At 45.2% G+C, this 19,881-nt stretch overlaps 1 protein-coding gene across 1 annotated transcript in view; it reads left to right on the top strand.

The window, feature by feature from the left end:
- Positions 1–403: 403 nt before the first annotated feature.
- The window catches only part of LOC135217376 (proteasome subunit alpha type-3-like), a gene marked incomplete at its 3' end in the record, with an annotated part of 60,760 nt that continues 41,282 nt past the window's right edge, over positions 404–19,881 (top strand). Inside the window, 1 exon segment of the mRNA XM_064253222.1 lies at positions 404–561. Coding sequence (XP_064109292.1) covers positions 541–561 — 21 coding nt within the window.

Raw genomic sequence — 19,881 nt, 5'->3', positions numbered from 1 at the left:
TCATTGTACTCATTATCAAGCAAAAACAAATTTAGTTGTGTTATGACAATAAGTATTACGTTTTTTTAATTGTCATGTTAACCGGTATTAACATTTAATTTTTTCAGGGTAAGCTCGATAAGCTTTGTTTCGGAAACAAACTACATAGTTAGTTTGTTACTTTACTGACAAAAAATATACATAAAAACTAATACAGAAATATATTATACATTAGTCCAATATAACTTCAAGTAAAAAATAGTGTGTAGAATCCTATAGATGATACAAATGAAAAACTAGCACATTAAGATACATATTCTTTGTTTCATTTAGAAGGCCGTTCATATTACGTATATATTATACCATACTCTGTCTATATTTTCTATACCGTACTGCGCGTACATTAAACCGTGTTGTTGTAACCTCTTTACCTTGGTTATAACGTGCAATCCTGACAGTGGTGTTGTACGCTAATATCGTATGATGGGTTGACAAGAGTTGTGGACGTGAGTTGATAGAATAGCGGTGTTTGGACGCAAGTGGAATTAACCAACGTAAACCATGAGCTCGATTGGAACAGGTGTAAGTATATATAACAAGATTTCCTTGTGAAAAATGGACAGCCTCTTGTTTAAATACAGAAATAATTAATCATTCATGTATGCATTTTAAGTGTAAAAACCGCAAGAACAGGACATGGTTGGACTTCTAGTCGAGGAGGGTACGAAAGTCCAATTGGGTAACCAAGTCATTTTTCTTTTCTTTCCACCTATTTTTCGGATATGTAGCTTTTAAAGTTCTATTAACAATTTTATATAGAACATGTTTTAAGTGCCTTGCCAGTATTTCTTTAAACAGACTGTTGCTTAGGCCAGACGGCTCCCGGCACGATTCGGTGTCATTCATTTACGAAGATCGGGTAAAACACCGCTGTGCGGACAAGCGGACACCGTACCGTTTCGTGGTCACTTTCCCAAAAAATAAATAACTTAGCACTTCCAGTATCCTGAATTAGACGCAAGTCATAACCCAACCAGCGTGGAAACAACAGATCAAGATCTCTACTTTCCTTTTGAAGTCACAAAATAGGGTAAACAACCGAGTGGACTACCTGTGCCAGTCTTGCCTGCATGTTGACCCACCTTCCAGAAAAAGTACTTTTAACACTTCCTGACGTGGAGATGGTCACCAGTCACGAGTCATCGGTTCCCCTCCAAACTGGAGTCACTACCGAGAGATTCAGTTCGGCAGCGAACGCAATGTTTACATTCTGCTCACCCACCCGGTAAAGAAGGGGTTAAGGAAACTACGGTTTTGGTAGAAGACGACAACGAAGCGTGCACTAGATAATTATTTAAATAAATAGTAAGGCATCAATATTTTACATATTTATGGTGATTAATTTGAAAATATTCTTTATTGAGAAAGTGACTCGATTCCTGACTCAAATTTAAGTAATTATTTTTTTGAATTAGAATGTTTTTTTAAGTCCTGTACATATTATGATGTCACGGCATCTTGACTTTCGTACCTATTGTAAATGAATTGCTATACAGTGGGGCCTCGCTTAGTCGTGGATCAGCAATCACGGATTCAGTTAATCACAGGTTTTTCCTTCGACCACTTCTCATTCTATATCGCTGGTATGAATCCCAGCATCACAGGCTTGTCCATGGTAGGCTAAGCCTCGTCTGGTTCCGATAACCAGCAAATGCATTAATAGATTCACATTATGATATTAACTGACAATAAAGGTAATAAAACCATTCTCACCTTATATATTATTGGCATATCTTCATAATATATAGCCTAGCCTATTCATGGAATAATTCCACATCATTGACATCAACTTGTAGTCGAATGGCCAGCAGAAATGGAAACATTGAGTTACACTTCACAGCGATCTTTGTCATTCTTAACATTTTTTATAAATGTTAATAGTAGTAGTGTTATTACAGTAGCAATAACATTTAGGAAAACATTAATTTTCAATTCGAACTTCATGATTGTTTTGGTATAATGTAATCAACTTCTCTGAACACTACAGTCATACAAACAATAATTGTCATAGATTATCGTATTGTTGTTTGCGATCGGCGACGAAGCGTAAACATAATAAAACCATTTTTACCTTATATATTATTGTCATATATTCATAATAAAACGCATATCTTATATATTATTGGCTTATCTTCATACTAAGAAGCCTCTTCAAGGAATAATTGGGGAATGCATTTTCCAAAAGACAAAAATACACTTTACAAGTTTACAGTATACACTGATTACTTTATTTTGATGTGATTACATTAATATTACAGTATGGTACTGTAACCAGTACAGTAAGTATTTTTTATCATAAATGTATATTCATTCACGAAAAAAATAGGTATGTTCACCGTGACGTCACCAAACCTACAGTCTCATTTGTACATACTATTTTTACATAATGTGATAGTGGTTACACCGTTCTACAAACAACATTGTATTTTACATAAGTATCCTCTAAACTCTTTCTACTTACTTTGTTTTGGAGCCCAAACTGTATATCCCGGAAAATTAACAAAATCGCGAATTTTATCATAGAGCAAGATTCACTAATTACTGTGTTTTCTTCTTTTCATGACTAAATGCATTTTTAGGATAAACTCATTTACACATTTTCAAATACTATGAATGTAAATAGCAAAATCTCTCTCTCTCTCTCTCTCTCTCTCTCTCTCTCTCTCTCTCTCTCTCTCTCTCTCTCTCTCTCTCTCTCTCTCTCTCTCTATGGTCCCCGACATTTGTAGGTACAAATGTGTTGCCATATTTTTATTCTTTCTGTGATTTATAAAACTGCTTCAATACAACTTTTATAGTTGTATTGAAGCAGTTATATTATAACAGTATACAAGAGAATATCTTACCACTATGTATTGATGTTTCATTTCTTATCACCATAAAAATATTTAAGATACAAATTTCATTGTTATTCTCGAGCTAAGCTAGTCAAGTTACTCTCGTCCCAAGCTGCTCTCTCAAGCTATTCAACAATTACTCCTCCTAAGCTGCTATTATGTACAAAGTTAAAAATAATAATAATTCCATTAATAAATTAGTTTCTTTTAGCAACAATTGTTTTCCAAAATAATTCTTTCGGTAATAAACGTCCATCAACTGATTCTAAACGTAAACAAAAGACAAAAATAGATTTTTATTGGTGTATTTTGCTGTTTATACAATGATATTATAGTTGGGTGCTGTAATCATTACAGTAAATCATGTTTTTTTTTTTATTATTATAAATATGTTCATTCACGAAATAGATATACTACATGTACTTTTAGTCTGGTGCAGCAGCCAAATCATGAAAATAGAAAGGAATTGTTAGGTAATATACTTTTGTTTGCTGATCTGATGAAGGGGAAATTGAAGACAGGAAAGAATAACTTTGAAACTGTCTTGAATTTAGTTTAAGGTGATAGTTGAAGACATATTTGGTGCTTGAACTAAAGTAGGCAGTTATAAACATTGAAACAGTGGTCTTGGGTGGGTTATTTATTAAAGTAGGCTGTTTAAAGCAAGTTTTGAGGGGGGTACCAGGATAACACGGATATTTACTTATCACGGGGGGTTCTGGGCCCTATCCCCCGCGATTATCGAGGCCCTACTGTACTCAACTTTCTTGCAGAACAGTTTACTACCAGTTATTCATGTAGATTGTTATCAGATATTCATGTAATTGTTATAATCGTAATGCGCATATATATCTTTATTATTTACTTTTTGGAGATATGAAGATGTTTTACTGCTGGATTACCGCCGTAGTGTGACGCAATTGCTTTCGCTCCCTGGGCCTCTTGTCTGTTTTCGCACCATAGGAAATTAATGGGGCCGAATTTGCAATGACCAGAAAGTCGTTAAAAGAGGAAAGTTAGTATTGAGGAGCATATGTTTTGATTGAGAAAAATACAAATTTATACAATAGCTAGCTTGTAAAAAATACTTGATTACAAAAAACTTCATAGACAACTAAGCAGCATACCTACTATGGGTTTCAGAGACAGTGCAAGCACGTTTTTTGGCAATATTTCTGTAATGAACACTTGTATGAGAACGAGATTTTGCTATAGTGTATTGCACCCAGTGCCGTAATTTATAAGGGTATCGTGAATCACTAGTCGTAAAGAATAACGACACTTGTCCTTGTACCAAGAGACAAAAACTCCATTATCCAGAAATGGATACAAACACAGCAGTAAAAAGCTCCACCTACCCTCTCCCCCCACCTCCACCGCCACCGCCACCCCTGTTCTTCTTCCTTCCTTCCTTCCCTTCTCTCTCTCTATAGCCAATTGGTATGTGTTCACCCTCCAAACTGGGTATAAGACTTACACAAAACGTGGAAATTGGTGAAATTAGCCCATGTATTGGAAGTATATATACATAAATATTAAAGCAATTTTATCATTATTGCACTACTATGACAACAAGAATTCATGGAAACAGTTTATAATAATGCATCGGCGTATGTGTGAAGCTCCACTAATGTGGCAACGATGATTTTGCCATTCTTAGCATGCAAACATTAAAGGTTACATTTATTTCTGGCATACAGTTATTTAGAAAAATAAAAATACTAAAAAATACTAATATAGACTTAAATAAATGAAAACTGCTAGCAAAATGAAAAAAAATTATAATCCACTATCTGTCATCTCCTCCGCGATGGTTTTCGGCAGCCAGATGTACTTTAGAAATATCTGTAATTTTTCAGGGTAATTTGGTTGCAAAAAAGGGATAATAGACATGAATTAAATAAACATTTTGAAGTAACAAAGTAAAGTTAAACTAAATAATGAGTAAAGTAAAGAATTAAGGGAATAAAGCTTTGCACCTCATTAACAGTTTCGTCGTCTGCTGCTCGTAATTGTGTTTGTGGAGTGAGCGCTTAGAAACCAGGAACAGCAACGTGTTTCAAGTGCAATTTGGAGTGGATCAAGACCAGTAATGTGTATAATTACAATGAAATAAGCACTGTGGAGTTTCATTTGTGATGGCAGTAAGGATAAAACCACCGATTACAAGGTAAAAATGAATTTCAGTTCAAACCATGATCCCGGGAATAAGACATCTCATACTTTTACTAATACTATAGGCAAGAAAATGTTGTTTGTTCATGAAACTTACCTGACAGATATATATATAGCTGTATTTCTGACGTCCGACAGAATTTCAAAATTCGCGGCACACGTAGTGGGGCGGTCAGGTGGTAGTACCCATTCCCGCCGCAGGGCGGCGGATATCAGGAACCATTCCCATTTTCTATTCATATTTTTTCTGTCGCCGGTGCTGCAAACATCTGTTTACAGTACCTCCGTCTAGGATTTTTTCATATATCTCGCATAAATATTACTGATTGACTTTTGGTATCGACTTCTGGATTGTTGGATTGGCACGCGTAATAGTGGATTGGTTTTTGATTTTTGTACATGAACTTCCCTGACAGATATATACTTAGCTATAGTCTCCGACGTTACCGACAGAATTTCAAATCTCGCGGCACACGCGACAGGTAGGTCAGGTGGTCTACCTACCCGCCGCTGGGTGGCGGATGTACGAACCACTCCCGTAAGCTTGTCAGATTTTTCTCTGTCGCGGGAACGATAACAACTGTTGTCGGTTCCTCTCGATAGTTTTTCGATTCTCGCTTGCCTGGAGTTAATTTGGACTTCTTTTGGTGACGTATTCGCTTTGTTTGGCTTGGCATACGCTGATTGTGGACCGGTTTGATTTTGAGTTTGATTTTCTTTAACGATGTCTGATCTAGAATCGGTAGTTAAAACTTCGGTGTTGTTTTAGGGTTTGCGTGAATGAAGGATGTAAGGTGAGGTTGCCGAAAGCTTCGGTAGACCCCCACACGGTTTGCATGAAATGCAGGGGGAATGATTGTGCGTTTGCTAACCCTTGTAGTGAATGTAAGGGATTGAATGAAGAAGAATATAAGGCTCTCTCTTCTTATGTTAGGAAGTTGGAACGTGATAGAGTGCGTAAGGCTTCCTCTAGAAGTTCTAGCAGATCTAGAATGAGTGAGTTGGATGTGGATCCTAATAGTACTAACGTAGAATTAGAACCTTCTTCCCAAGTTGCAAGCCCCGGCTCCCCGCACCGAAGCCGGAGATTCGCCTTCGGAGGCGGCAGCTCTGAAAGCCAAGAATCGTTCTGTGGATCAGAAGATTCGTCAGTTGGAAGGTAAGGAGAGTGTTAGTGATCAGTGCAGTGTCCCCAGTGTTGTGGAAGGAGGGTGCGTCTGACCGGCTCCTTAGTGCTCTAGGCCTAAGACCTCTTCCAGACTCCCAGTTCCAGTGGAGTAGGAAAGTCGAAAGCCGCAGGAGGGCTAGGGAGAGCCCCCACCGGTCAGGCGTCCCCTCGGCAGATCCTGAAGTACGCTCCCAGGCTGCCTCGGATCGCTACAAGAAGGAGCTCCTACGCCAATGCTTCTCCTCTTCGTCGTCTCCCTCTCCGAAGAGAGGTTGGAACTCCCCGGATGCGTCGCGCACCGTTGAAGAGGGCTTGGAAGGCTCTGCAGTCCTTTGGCTTCTAGTCCGGAGGTTTTCCCGGAAGAATCGTCGGTGGAGGCGAAGAAACACAAGAAATCCTGTGATCGTTCTTCTTCTCGCGCTCCGCGCTCGGCGCCTGCTTCCGAGGAAGAATTAGAAGATTCTCCTACGAGAGTACTCGCGGGACTTCAAGCTCAGATCACGGCGCTAGCAGACTCTCTAGCAGTTAGATCACGTAGGAAGAAGGACGTTTCTCTTCCGATCAAGAGATCTAGGCGCCGCTCTTCAGAGGATCGTTCTCCTTCATATGGGGAGGTTTCGTATGAAGGTGGGGGCTCGCGTGAGCGCCCTCGCTCGCGGGAGCGCCCTCACTCGCGTGAGCGCCCTCGCTCGCCTGGCTCTCTTTCAATTTCAAGGCGCCAAACATCGGTAGGACGCTCTATGGAGAAAGAAGTTTTTTCTCCAGATTGGATTCCCGCTTCCGGTAAGCGCACTGCACCTGTTCATCACGCGATTTCTTCAACTCCCTCGCGTGAGACTTCTCCTCAGCAGCCTCAAGATTATAGAAGGCGCCCTTATACAAGTAGGCGTTCTTCTTCCAGATGTCACTCTCCTCGAGTATCGGATCGTGACTTCTCTCCTGACAGGCATCGAGAGGTTCTGGTAGGGAGGTCGTGGTGCATGATAGACGGCCTACTGTTAGCCGCTCACCCCGCAAGGTAGGCGCCAAGAGCCTACTGCACATAGCTCTCCTAGTAGGCGCTCGTCTCTTTTAAGGCGTCATACTCCTGATTATTCTCCTAAGGGCAGACAACAAGAGTCTTTCAAGCGCCCTTCTCCGTGTAGGCGCTCTCCCGCTTCTAGGCGCACTTCTCCTGACCGTTTGTCTCTTGGTAGGCACCAGGAATCCCGGAAGCGCCCTTCTCCAAGTAGGCGCTCGTTAGTTTTTTTTGAAGCGCCCTTCTCCTGAATGTTACCCTCTTGTTAGACGTCAAGAGTCTCGCAAGCAGCCTTCTCCTAGTAGGCGCATTTCGCCTTCCAGTCGAACTTCCGTTGATCGTACGCAACTGGACAGGTATGGAGAGCCGCGCAGCGCTCTGCTCTCGATAGGCGCTCTTCTCCTGGCAGCCGCTCGCCCCAGATAGGGGCATAGAGTATAGTAGGCGCTCGCCTCCTCGTAAGCGCCCTGCGGATGTTTCCGAGAATTCTCGGAGTAGGAGCCCTACCTCCTCTCCTTCGGCTGAGATTCCGTATACCTCGAAGAGGGAGTCTCATCGTATACTTCCCAGATCTTCTCATCGTTCTCCAGTGGATGTGAACTCTTCTAAGAGAGGGCGTTCTCCAACCTCTCGCTCAACTCCTGCTAGATCCCTTCGTCACCTAAGGATCTTCCCCGCGCTCAAAGGCGCCTCGACAAGACGTCCTAGAAGGTTCGGATGAGGAACCGAACACTTCTGCTGCTGTCTCTTCTACAAGAAGCTTACAGAGCTACTTTTACAAGTTTTTGGGGATTCCCTTACGCCTACGGCTCCTCCTTCTCCTCACTCACTTTTTTCAACGGCGAAGACAGCGAAGAGTTCTTCTTGTGTGAGGATGAAGCCAACTCTTTCTATGAAGAAGGCACTGAGGAGTTTTGGTTCCTGGATGGCTTCCAAAGAAGAAGCGGGGAAAACGATGTTCGCTTTTCCTCCTTCGAAGTTTATCAGGACGCGCTGGTTTATGGTACGAAACAGGAGAGCCCTTAGGATTGGGTCTACCGTCTTCGGCTGATTCGGATTTTTCGGCACTGGTAGATTCGACAAGGAGAACTGCCCTTAACTCTGCTAAGACGACTTGGGCAATGAACGAATTGGATCATTTGCTCAAAGGTATGTTTAGAGTGCTAGAAGTATTTAACTTCCTTGATTGGTCGTTGGGAGTCCTAGCCAAGAAAATTGAAGTGCCAGAAGTCAATTTCACCAGATGATCTTATGTGTGTTTTGTCTTGTATGGACAAGTCAGTAAGAGACGGAGCGAGTGAAATCGCCTCCCTTTATGGGGGCCGGCATCGTGAAGAAGAGGTCGGTTTACTGTTCCTTCTTAACGAAGTCGGTCTCCCATGCTCAGAGGTCTTCTTTGCTGTTTGCTCCCTGTCTACTCAGTTGTTCCGAAACATCGAGTGCAGGACATTTCGAGGTCACTTCGGCCAAAGCCACCCAGGACCTTTTGGCACAGTCGGCAAGAAAACCTCGCCCTTCCTTCCCTACCAAGGCTAAGAAGGAAAAGGCAAGTGTTCGAGAACCCTTTCGAGGGGCATCTTCATCAAGAACCTCTACGTTTAGAGGTCGTAGACCTGCAAGAAGGGGTAAGACTTTCGCCAAGTCTGTTAAAGCCCCCAAATAACTTGCAAAGTCCTTCAAACAACGGTGGGCGCCAGACTCTTAGAGTTTGCAGAAGTCTGGGCCCAAAAACCGGGGCGGATCCTTGGACCCTTTCTATTTTGAGGAGAGGTTACCTCATCCCTTTCGTCGAAAGACCTCCCTTGACGACCATACCCAAGGGAACTGACGGCCAGGTACAGAGACCCCATCATGAATCAAGCTCTCCATCTAGCAGTAGATCAGATGCTGGAGAAGGGGCTATCGAACTAGTGACAGACCACTCATTATCGGGGCTTTCTACAACCGCCTTTTCCTAGTTCCGAAGTCCTCAGGGGGATGGAGACCGGTGTTGGATGTAAGCGCCCTAGAACTTCTTCGTAGAAAAGAAGAAAGTTCACGATGGAAATACGCCTTCATCAGTGCTGGCAGCGCTTCGTCCAGGGGACTGGATGGTTTCCTTGGATTTTCAGGACGCTTACTTCACGTACCGATCCATCCTTCCTCGAGGAAGTTTCTCAGATTCATGATGGGGGGGAAAATTTTTCAGTTCAGGGCTCTGTGTTTCGGCCTCTCGACGGCCCCTCAAGTGTTCACGGGGATTTTGAGGAATGTGGCTCAATGGCTTCATTTGAAAGGGGTGAGGATATCCATGTACCTCGACGATTGGCTAATAAGGGCCAATTCAGAAGATCGTTGTTTGAAGGACTTACAAGTAACTTTAGAATTGACGAAGGCTTTGGGACTTCTCGTCAATTTCAAGAAGTCATCACTAATTCCCGAGCAAGAGTGTGTGTATCTCGGGATACAGATGAACTCTCTGAGTTTTCGGGCTTTTCCCTCGCAGGAAAGGATAGCCCGAGGATTCGAGAGAGTAACAACCTTCTTAGGGAAAGAAGTATGCACAGTGAGGGAGTGGGATGAGTCTGCTGGGGACACTCTCCTCTGGAGCAATTCGTCCCTAGGAAGGTTGCACCTGAGACCGCTCCAATTCTTTCTTCATCGGAATTGGAGTCGTCGTTCTCAGGATTTGACGTTCTCCCTGTCGTTATCCCAGGACATCAAGAAACATCTCTTATGGTGGACAGATCCCAACCTCTTTGCGAAGGGACTGTCTCCTTCAATCACAGACACCCCCAACCTGGTGTTGTTCTCCGACGCGTCGGACATGGGGTGGGGTGCAACTCTGGGAACCAACGAAGTGTCAGGTACCTGGGTGGGGGGACCAGGTAGCCTGGCACATCAACAGAAAGGAGTTGATGGCTGTGTGGTTGGCTCTGAAGGCTTTCGAGCCCAAAGTCAGAAGATCGGTAGTGCAGGTCAACGCGGACAACACTACAGCTCTGGCATAACATCAGGAAACAGGGGGGGACGACATTCCCTTTCTCCCTGTACGAGACAGCAAGAGACCTTCTTCTGTGGGCAGAAGAAAGAGGAATCAAGCTTCTCACCAGGTTCGTGCAGGGAGAAAGGAATGTAAGAGCAGATCTCCTCAGCAGGAAAGATCAGGTCCTTCCACAGAGTGGACCCTTCATCTGGATGTATGCCAGAGCCTGTGGAAGTTATGGGGCAGGCCACACATAGACCTCTTTGCCACGTCAAAGAACAAGAGGCTGGATCCTTACTGCTCTCCGATATCGGATCCAGAGGCAGTAAGCAATAGATGCTCTTCTTCTAGACTGGAACGGACTCGACGTCTACGCGTTTCCCCCCTTCAAGATCCTGGGGCTAACTATCAAGAAGTTCGTAAGAGTCCGATTCAACGAGAATGACCTTAATCGCTCCCTTTTGGCCGGCCCAAGAATGGTTCACAGAGGTACTGGAATGGTTGGTGGACCTTCCAAGATCGCTCCCAGCTAAGGAGCGATCTACTCAGACAACCCCACTTCGACAGGTACCACAAAAATCTCCTCGCTCTCAGTCTGACTGGTTTCAGACTGTCCAAAGTTTGGTCAGAGCGAAAGGCTTTTCAGCAGCAGCTGCTAAGCAATCGCAAGAGCGAGGAGACTTCCACCTTGCGTGTATACCAGTCAAAGTGGGATGTCTTCAGACGTTGGTGCAAGAGGAAGAACATTTCCTCTTCCAGTACCTCTTGTGACCCAAATTGCGGATTTCCTTATTTTTCCTCAAAGAAGAATGTCATCTGGTTGTGTCAACTATTAAGGGATACCGCAGTATGTTGGCGGCGGTATTTCGGCATAGAGGCTTAAATATATCCGATGATAAGGACCGCATGACTTATTAGATCATTTGAAACCATTAAGCGTCTCATGTAGTACCGAACTGGAATCTAGACGTAGTCCTACAATTCCTTGGATCGTCTAGATTCGAACCTCCTGGCTTAGCCTCTTTCAAGGACTTGACGAAGAAGGCTATCTTCCTTTTGGCCTAGCTACAGCTAAAAGAGTGAGTGAGCTCCAAGCTATTGAGGGCAATGTAGGGTTTAAGGAAGATTCTATGGTATGTTCGTTTCTTCCAAGTTTCCTTGCAAAGAATGAAAACCCATCACGCCCTTGGCCCACCCAGGAGCTTTGAAGTTCGTAGTTTATCTTTTCTAGTAGGGGAAGAGCCTGAAAGAACTCTTTGCCCTATGAGAATTATGAAGTATTTTCCTTAAGAGGTAAGGAACAACTTAAGGCTAATCAAGATGTACTTTGGTGCTCCGTAAAGGACCCCACTCGGCCCATGTCGAAGAATGCTCTTCCTTTTTTCTGAGAAGCCTTATTACAGAGGCACATGTTGCCTGTAAGGAAGATCAGTTTAGACTACTGAAAGTGAAAGCTCACGAGGTGAGAGCCATCGCAACTTCGCTTGCATTCAGAAAAATATGTCTGTGCGGAACTTGATGGAGGCGACTTTTGGAGATGCCAATCGGTTTTCGCAAACCACTACCTACGTGATTGTAAAAATCACATATGATAAATGCTTCGCCTTGGGTCCTTTCGTATCGGCGGATTCGGTGCTGGGGCAGGGAGCTGAAACTTATCCTGTGTAAATTTTTATATGTTACCTATATTTTATATTGTTGTTTTTTGGTTGTCTGAAAGAGGTTGCAGGAGGCACCTCTTTTTGTCGTAATATTAACCCTTTGTATTTTGGTTAGGTGGTCTGGTGGGTTTTGGCTCCTTGCAGAGGTAGTGGTAAGGATCTGTTAGGTAAGCGGACAAGGTCCCTCTAACAGCATCCGACTTGGATTCTACCACAATAGGGGATCACATATCCCAGTGGTAGATCCGAGAGTCTTTCAGCATCAGGTCACGTCTAGCTGTAGCTCTCCAGGCAATGCAGACTCAGAGATAGTATCTATGAAGTCTTCATCCTGAAAAGGTGAGAACCAAGGTTTTTTAGATCCTAAAACAATTCATTAGTTTCCAGTTCCCCGTTTACCGGTATTATTGAGCTGTCTCTTACCCTCCACCAAGGGTGCCAATCAGCTAAGTATATATCTGTCAGGGAAGTTCATGTACAAAAATGATATTGTTAAACTACAATAAAGTTTTGTACATACTTACCTGGCAGATATATACGATTAAAATGGCCCACCCAGCCTCCCCTCAGGAGACATTTGGAAGAGAAAAATCTGACAAGCTTACGGGAGTGGTTCGTACATCCGCCACCAGCGCGGGTAAGGTCAGACCACCTGACCTACCTGTCGCGTGTGCCGCGAGATTTGAAATTCTGTCGGGAACGTCGGAGACTATAGCTAAGTATATATCTGCCAGGTAAGTATGTACAAAACTTTATTGTAGTTTTAACAATATCATTTTTGGATTGGCTTTTCTGGATCAGTATGTCTGGATCAAGTTCGGGAAGTTCAGAGTGTGTGTGTGGAGGAGTGAATGTAAGGTGAGGCTTCTTAAACCTTCAGTTGATCCTCACACAGTTTGTATGGATTGCAGGGGGCAAGTTTGCGTGGTTGATGATCGGTGCAATGAATGTAAGGATTTGGATGATGATAAATGGAGGATGTAGAGACCTATCGGCGTAAATTGGAGCGCGATAGAGTCAGGAGGTCTTCCTCCAAGGGCAGCTCTACTAAAGGTAAGGATAGTAACATTTCCTCCTCTAACACCAGTAGATTTTGCCCAACCTAATCCTGTTTTTTTGTTGCCTTCGGGCCCCAGTGCTGTGTCTGGAGAAGGTAACACCCTTTCTCTGATTCTAGAGTCTATTCGTGCTCTCGAATCTAAAGTTTTGGCCCTAGAAACCGGCCCAGTGAAAGTTTGTGTTAGTGGCCCCTAGTGTTGTGGAGGGGGCGTCAGATCGGCCCCATAATGCCTCTAGGCCTAGACCTCTATCGGACTCCCACCCGGACTCAGGGTAGTGGGTATGTCGAAAGCCGCAAGAGGGTTACGGGGGCTCCCCACCGATCTGGCGTCCCTTCGGCAGGCCTTGTTGCTAAATCCCAGGCTGCCAAGGAGCGCGCACGAGCGCGTATCCTGAAAGATTGCTTTTCGTCCTCCGAAGCGTCCTCCCCGCGCAAGGGGTGGAGCGCTCGGAGAGACTCGCGTCCGTTGAAAAGGACTTTTCGCCTTGAGGACGCTTCACGTCCTATGTCTCCTCTTTCGTCAGAGGACGCTTATGACGCCTTTCCTCCTCAGAAGAGAGGAAGGCTTTCTTCCGATGAGGACGTTCGTTTCCACGCACGGGTTGGGCGTGTTCACCTGAGAGGCAGATAGCTGTACCCTGCAGAAGGAGGAGGCGTCCCCTCGCCCCTCGCCTTTCCTCGCAGTCTCAGTCCTGCCCCTTCTTTGCTCTTCGTCACCTACGAAGGATATCCTTGTGTCCCTTCAGGACCAGATAACGTCGCTGATGGCTCAGAGGACTTGCCCAGCAGCAGTCGAGCCTAAGCGTAGGAAGGACGTTCGGCTGCCCGTCAAGAGGACGAAGCGGCCTCATTCTCTCTCAGCTCGCTCGTCTCTCTCTCCGCCTCCGGATCGTCAACGTTCTCGTTCTCCTAGCAGACCTTTTACTCTCTCAGGAGAAGACGCTCGTCAGGACGCTCGGCGTTCGAAGCAGCACGCTTTACGCTCTCGGCAAGTAGCGGTTGAGGACGCTCGGCAGGACGCTCGGCGTTCTAGACAGGACGCTTTGAGCTCTCTTCAAGACTCTTTTAAGGACGCTCGGCGCGCGAAGCAGGACGCTTCTGGTTTTAGACAGGACGGCTTTTGGATGACGCTCCGCAGGACGCTTCGCCGTGTGAAGCAGGACGCTTTTCGAGCGAAGCAGGACGCTTTTGAGACTGCAAAGCAGGACGCTCTCTTGTCTAAAGCAGGACGCTTTTGGCGCCGCTCGTCAGGAAGCTCGCGCTTCCTTTCGTAGGGGAGCTTCTGTTAAGACAGTTCAAGTGTCTTCTAGGACGCCTCCTCTTTTCGGAAGATGTCAGTGACTCTAAAGATCAACGTACGGCCGCTTCCGTACCTGTAGCGGATACTTCCAACCAACGGAAGTCTTTATTCAGGATTGAGCCTACGGGACGTACTCCCTCTCCTGATAGGCGTTCTCCAGTTCCTCTTAGGGAGGAAGGGGAACTTAGTAGCCCAGGGAGTTCCGTAGAGGAAGAACAGCCGGTAGCTTCAGCTGTCTCGGACTACAGGTTCTGGTTAGGCTGTTACGTTCAGCATTCGGGGACAAGTTCCAGCCTACAGCCCCTAGGTCTCCTCCCTCACAACTTTCGTCTTCCAAGACTGTAAAGACCCCTGAATTCGTCGAAATGAAGACGTCGCTGTCGACCAGAGGGCGTTTAAGAAACTTCAAGACTTTATGTCCAGAAGGAAGGATCAGGGCAAGACCACTTTCGCCCATCCACCCTCTAGACTCGCCGGGAAAGGAGGAGTTGGTATGAGACCAAGGAGGATGTGGGGATAAAGGTCCCTTCGTCCGCGTTGGGTGACTTCTCCAGTTAGTGGACGCACAGAGGAGGTCTCTCTTAGCGTCTGCTAAGGTGACCTGGACTCCGGTTGAGACTGACCACCACTTGAAGGGACTTCTTCGTACCTTAATGTGTTTTAATTTCCTAGACTGGTGTCTGGGAGTTTGGACCTTCAGTCTAGAAGTCCTGATTCTCTCAGTCTGGGGGAGCTGTCCAGCGTGCTGTCATGTATGGACAAGGCCGTCAGGGATGGTTCGGAGGAGCTAGTTTCGAATTTTGGAACTGCCTTCCTGAAGAAAAGAGCACTGCTGTGCAATTTTACTGCTAAGTCGGTATCTCCCGCTCAGAAAGCGGAATTGCTCTTTGCGCCTCTTTCGGACCATCTCTTCCCCCAGGCTATGGTAAAGGATCTTGCACAGAGTTTGCAAGAAAAGGCGACCCAGGACCTCTTGGTTCAGTCTTCAAGACGTCCAAAAAAAAAAAAAGCTTGGTTCCTTTCCACTTCAACATTCAGCAAACCCCCGAAGAAAGTCAAACCCTTTCGCGGGGCACCCCCCTCGAGAGCAGCTCCTCGAGGAGAGGGTTTTCGAGAGGAAGAGCTTCATTCAAACCGAAAACAGCAAATGAAGATCTCGTCCTTCAGACACCAGTCGGGGCCAGACTGGAATTCTTTGCGGAGTCTTGGAGGCAGAGAGGAGCGGATCCTTGGACCCTCAAGATAGTAGAACGGGGGTACAAGATCCCCTTTTTTCATCCTCCTCCTTTGACTTCAACTCCCAGAGACCTCTCTCCATCCTATCAGGGAGAGAAGAAAAGTGTTCTTTTCGATCTCTTAGACCAGATGGTCGAAAAAAGAGCGGTGGAACAAGTCTTGGACCTAGAGTCACCGGCTTCTACAACAGGATTTCCTAGTGCCGAAGCAATCGTCAGGTTGGCGCCCGGTCCTGGATGTGAGCAGGCTAAATCTTTTTGTAGAAAAAGATAAAGTTCAGAATGGAGACGCCTCAGTCGGGTGCTAGCATTGAGACCTGGCGACTGGATTGGTGTCTCTAGACCTGCAGGACGCATACTTCCACGTCCCAGTCCACCCTCTTTCAAGGAAGTACCTGAGATTCGTCTTGGACAACAGGGTTGGCAGTTCAGAGCCCTTTGTTTCGGTCTCAGCACGGCCCCAATGGTTTTCACAATGATTATGAGGAATGTAGCGAAGTGGCTCCATTCGTCAGGAATCAGGATTTCCCTCTACCTCGACGATTGGCTGATCAGAGCGTCGTCGAGGCAGAAGTGTCTGAAGGACCTTCAGTTTACGCTAGCCCTAGCAAAGTCTCTGGGTCTGTTGGTCAACACGAAAAAAAAGTCGCATCTGACCCCGACACAGTCCATCGTGTATCTGGGGATTCAGATGGATTCAGTTGGCTTTTCGGGCGTTTCCATCCCAGGAATGTCAGCGACTGGGGTTAGAGAAAGTCGCAGCCTTCCTAGAGAGAGAAGCTTGTTCGGTGAGGGAGTGGATGAGTCTGCTGGGCACCATTTCCTCACTAGAAAAGTTTGTCTCGCTGGGAAGACTGCACCTCAGGCCTCTTCAATTCTTTCCTTGCGGAAGAATGGACGTCGAAGGGGACCTGAATGCGATCCTAAGGATCTCCAACGAAGTAAAGAGTACACTTAAGATGTGGCTCGACCCTCAGAAGTTACGAGAGGGCCTCTCCTTAAATCTTCTGAGCCCCGACCTAGTGTTGTTCTCAGACGCTTCCATTTCCGGTTGGGGAGCAACACTAGGGGGGGGAAGAAGTGTCAGGCTCCTGGAGAGGGGAACAGGTAGCCTGGCACATCAATGTAAAGGAACTGGCAGCGATATTCCTGTCGCTGCAGTTCTTCGAAGGAAAACTGTCAAGCAAGGTTGTTCAAGTCAACTCGGACAGTACCACAGCCCTTGCGTATCTAAAGAATCAGGGAGGGACTCGCTCCAGATCCCTTTTTCTCCTGGCGAAGGAAGTTCTGCTATGGGCAGACGCAAGGCGCATCAAGATCCTGACAAGATTCGTGGGCAGGGGTTCAGAATGTCAGGGCGGACCTTCTCAGCCGCCGGAATCAGATTCTACCAACAGAAATGGACCTTGCACCAGGAAGTCTGTCAAAAGTTATGGAAATTGTGGGGAGCGTCCTCTAGTAGACCTGTTCGCTACATCCAAGGACGAAGAGGCTTCCTCTGTATTGCTCCCGGTTATGGACCCAGGGGCAATTGCAGTGGACGCGTTGCTCTGGGACTGGACAGACCTGGATCTTTACGCCTTTCCCCCATTCAAGATCATGGGGGACGTAATGAGAAAGTTCGCAGCGTCAGAAGGGACAAGGTTGACTCTGATTGCCCCAATGTGGCCAGCAAGGAGAGTGGTTTCACAGAGGTCATGACGTTCCTTGTGGACTTCCCAAGAACGTTGCCCTGGAGGAGAGATCTACTCAGACAGCCTCACTTCAAAAGGTTTCACCAAAACCTCTCCGCTCTGGCCCTGACTGCGTTCAGACTATCGAAAAGCTGGCCAGAGCAAGAGGCTTTTCAAAGGCAGCTGCGAGAGCAATCGCTAATGCTCGAAGAGCCTCTTCAAGAGCTGTCTACCAGTCTAAGTGGTCCTCCTTCAGGGCATGGTGCAAGAAGGAAGGAATTTCCTCTTCCACGACCTCGTGAATCAGATAGCAGATTTCTTACTCTATCTAAGAAATGTGCAAAAATTGGCAGTTCCTACAATCAAGGGTTATAGGAGTATGTTGTCTGCCGTTTTTCGCCACAGAGGAATGGACCTCTCCGACAATAAGGATCTGCACGATCTCTTAAGGTCGTTTTGAAAAACACCAAAATTCCACAAGCAAGACCCCGCCCTCATGGAATTTAGATGTGGTGTTGAAACATCTGATGCTAAGTCCCTTTGAGCCTCTCCATGAAGCTTCTCTAAGGGACTTAACGAGGAAAACGCTTTTCCTAGCTTCTCTGGCGACGGCGAAGAGAGTTAGTGAAATCCAAGCGTTCAGTAGCCTAGTGGGTTTCAAGGGAGACAGCGCTGCTGCTCGTTGAACCCTTCTTTCTTGGCTAAGAACGAACGAACCCGTCTAATCCTTGGCCAAAGAGCTTTGAAATCAAAGGAATATCGAGTCTCGTGGGTCAAGAACCAGAGAGAGCCCTGTGCCCTGTCAGGGCTCTCAAGTTCTATGTGAATAGGACTAGAGAGATAAGAGGTCCCTCAGGTAATCTCTGGTGCTCGGTGAAGAGACCGGATTTGCCGTTGTCGAAGAATGCTGTTGCTTTCTTCTTGAGGGACGTCATTAAGAGGCTCATTCATCTTGCCAGAAGACTGATATGAGCCTCTTTAAAGTGAAAGCTCACGAGGTCAGAGCCGTAGCTACCCTCTTGCCTTCCAAAGGAACATGTCTATCAGAGATATTCTTGATAGCCACCTTCTGGAGGAGCAATTCCGTATTCGCCTCATTACCTCCGGGATGTGAGAACGATTTACGAGAACTGTAGTTCTTTGGGACCTTACATTTCGGCAGACACAGTTTTGGGGCTGAAGGTAGCTCTCTCCCTATCCCTTAGCTTAGTTAGGTTAGTTTATTGTGTTTTTTGGTTGATGGTGAGATCTTCTGTGAAAATCTCCCATTCCATAGTGTTAATATCAGGGGTTTTTTGCGTTAGTTGGTCAGGTGGTGTGGTCGGTTGCTGTGTTACTGCCATATGTTTGCCTAGATTGGTCTTGTCGCATTGTGGTCACGTCCCCGTTGACAGAGCATCCAGAGATGCACCAGCATCTACAGGTCAAAACCTGGCTGGGCAACTCTGATAAAGCATAAGCAGGCTTTAGCTGACAGTAATCACATAGTCTACTTTGCTATCAGGTAAGGAACCAATAAGTTAATCTTTTATTTTAATTTAAATTTCCTAAAAAATCCTAGTCTGTCTCTACCCACCATCCCGAAGGTGTGATTCAGCTATATATATATCTGTCAGGTAAGTTTCATGAACAAAATGTTATTGTTATAATACAATTAAGTTTGTTCATACTTACCTGGCAGATATATATACTTAGAGTGCCCACCCTCCTCCCCTCAGGAGACAAGGGCCATGAATAAATATGAATAGAAAATGGGAATGGTTCCTGATATCCGCCGCCCTGCGGCGGGAATGGGTACTACCACCTGACCGCCCCACTACGTGTGCCGCGAATTTTGAAATTCTGTCGGACGTCAGAAATACAGCTATATATATATCTGCCAGGTAAGTATGAACAAACTTAATTGTATTATAACAATAACATTTTTATTGTGGTGATTACAACTGCAATCTTTAGTAATACTGTATCAATAAATGTTATATATATACGCTAATATTGTTCAAATGAGCAATGGGAAGGATGTGATAGTGATGCTGGAGACGAAAGGGACTGGATGCGATAGACGCCATATTGGATTTAAAAACTGCCTTGAAAACATATTTTACGAAGACCTCACATTCTTATTTTTGTTCGTATGGCACTTTCACATATCACATTATGTTGATGGAACTTCAATTTTTTGCAGTGGCATGTTTAAAGATGTAATTGTATTCTTGTTTCACCTATTAAATATCAAGTGAATAAGGGTGATCTGCCTGAGTAAGATGGACTCAAGGCGGTTGTTTACCCTAATGCCATAATTTCCGGTTAAACAGAAGTAAATGAAAGTAGCCATGCGTGGTGCAAACTTACCTCTGTGACGCTTTCAAAATTTTACTTGAAACCCCTTATGTTTAGAAGATTGACGCCATCTCAGTGTTTGCAGAGTTGCCAGTTTGAAAGAATTAATAAGGTTATTTACCAGGCTGTATGTATCTATTTTTTTTTTTTAAATATTAAGCCTTTTCTCCAAATGGGACAGGGCTGGGTGAAGCCAGTTCCAGAGAAAAGTAACCAAGTTATTGCCACATACCTCTTTTATCTTCTAAATTTGTGCATGAACCTCTACTCAGAAAAATTTCACATTACTAGGTATCGACACTTTTTCCACCCTTTCAGTTTTTGTATGCCACACATACTATTAGACAAGTTCTTCTCAACGGCTTCAAAATTTTTATCCATTTACACCTTACATCTTTCATAGTCAAGTT

The sequence above is a fragment of the Macrobrachium nipponense genome, chromosome 7 (assembly GCF_015104395.2).
Source record: "Macrobrachium nipponense isolate FS-2020 chromosome 7, ASM1510439v2, whole genome shotgun sequence".
NCBI classification, from domain to species: Eukaryota; Metazoa; Arthropoda; class Malacostraca; order Decapoda; family Palaemonidae; genus Macrobrachium; species Macrobrachium nipponense.
Note: the sequence above shows the minus strand (reverse complement) of the source record. Positions and strands in the feature narration are given on the sequence as shown.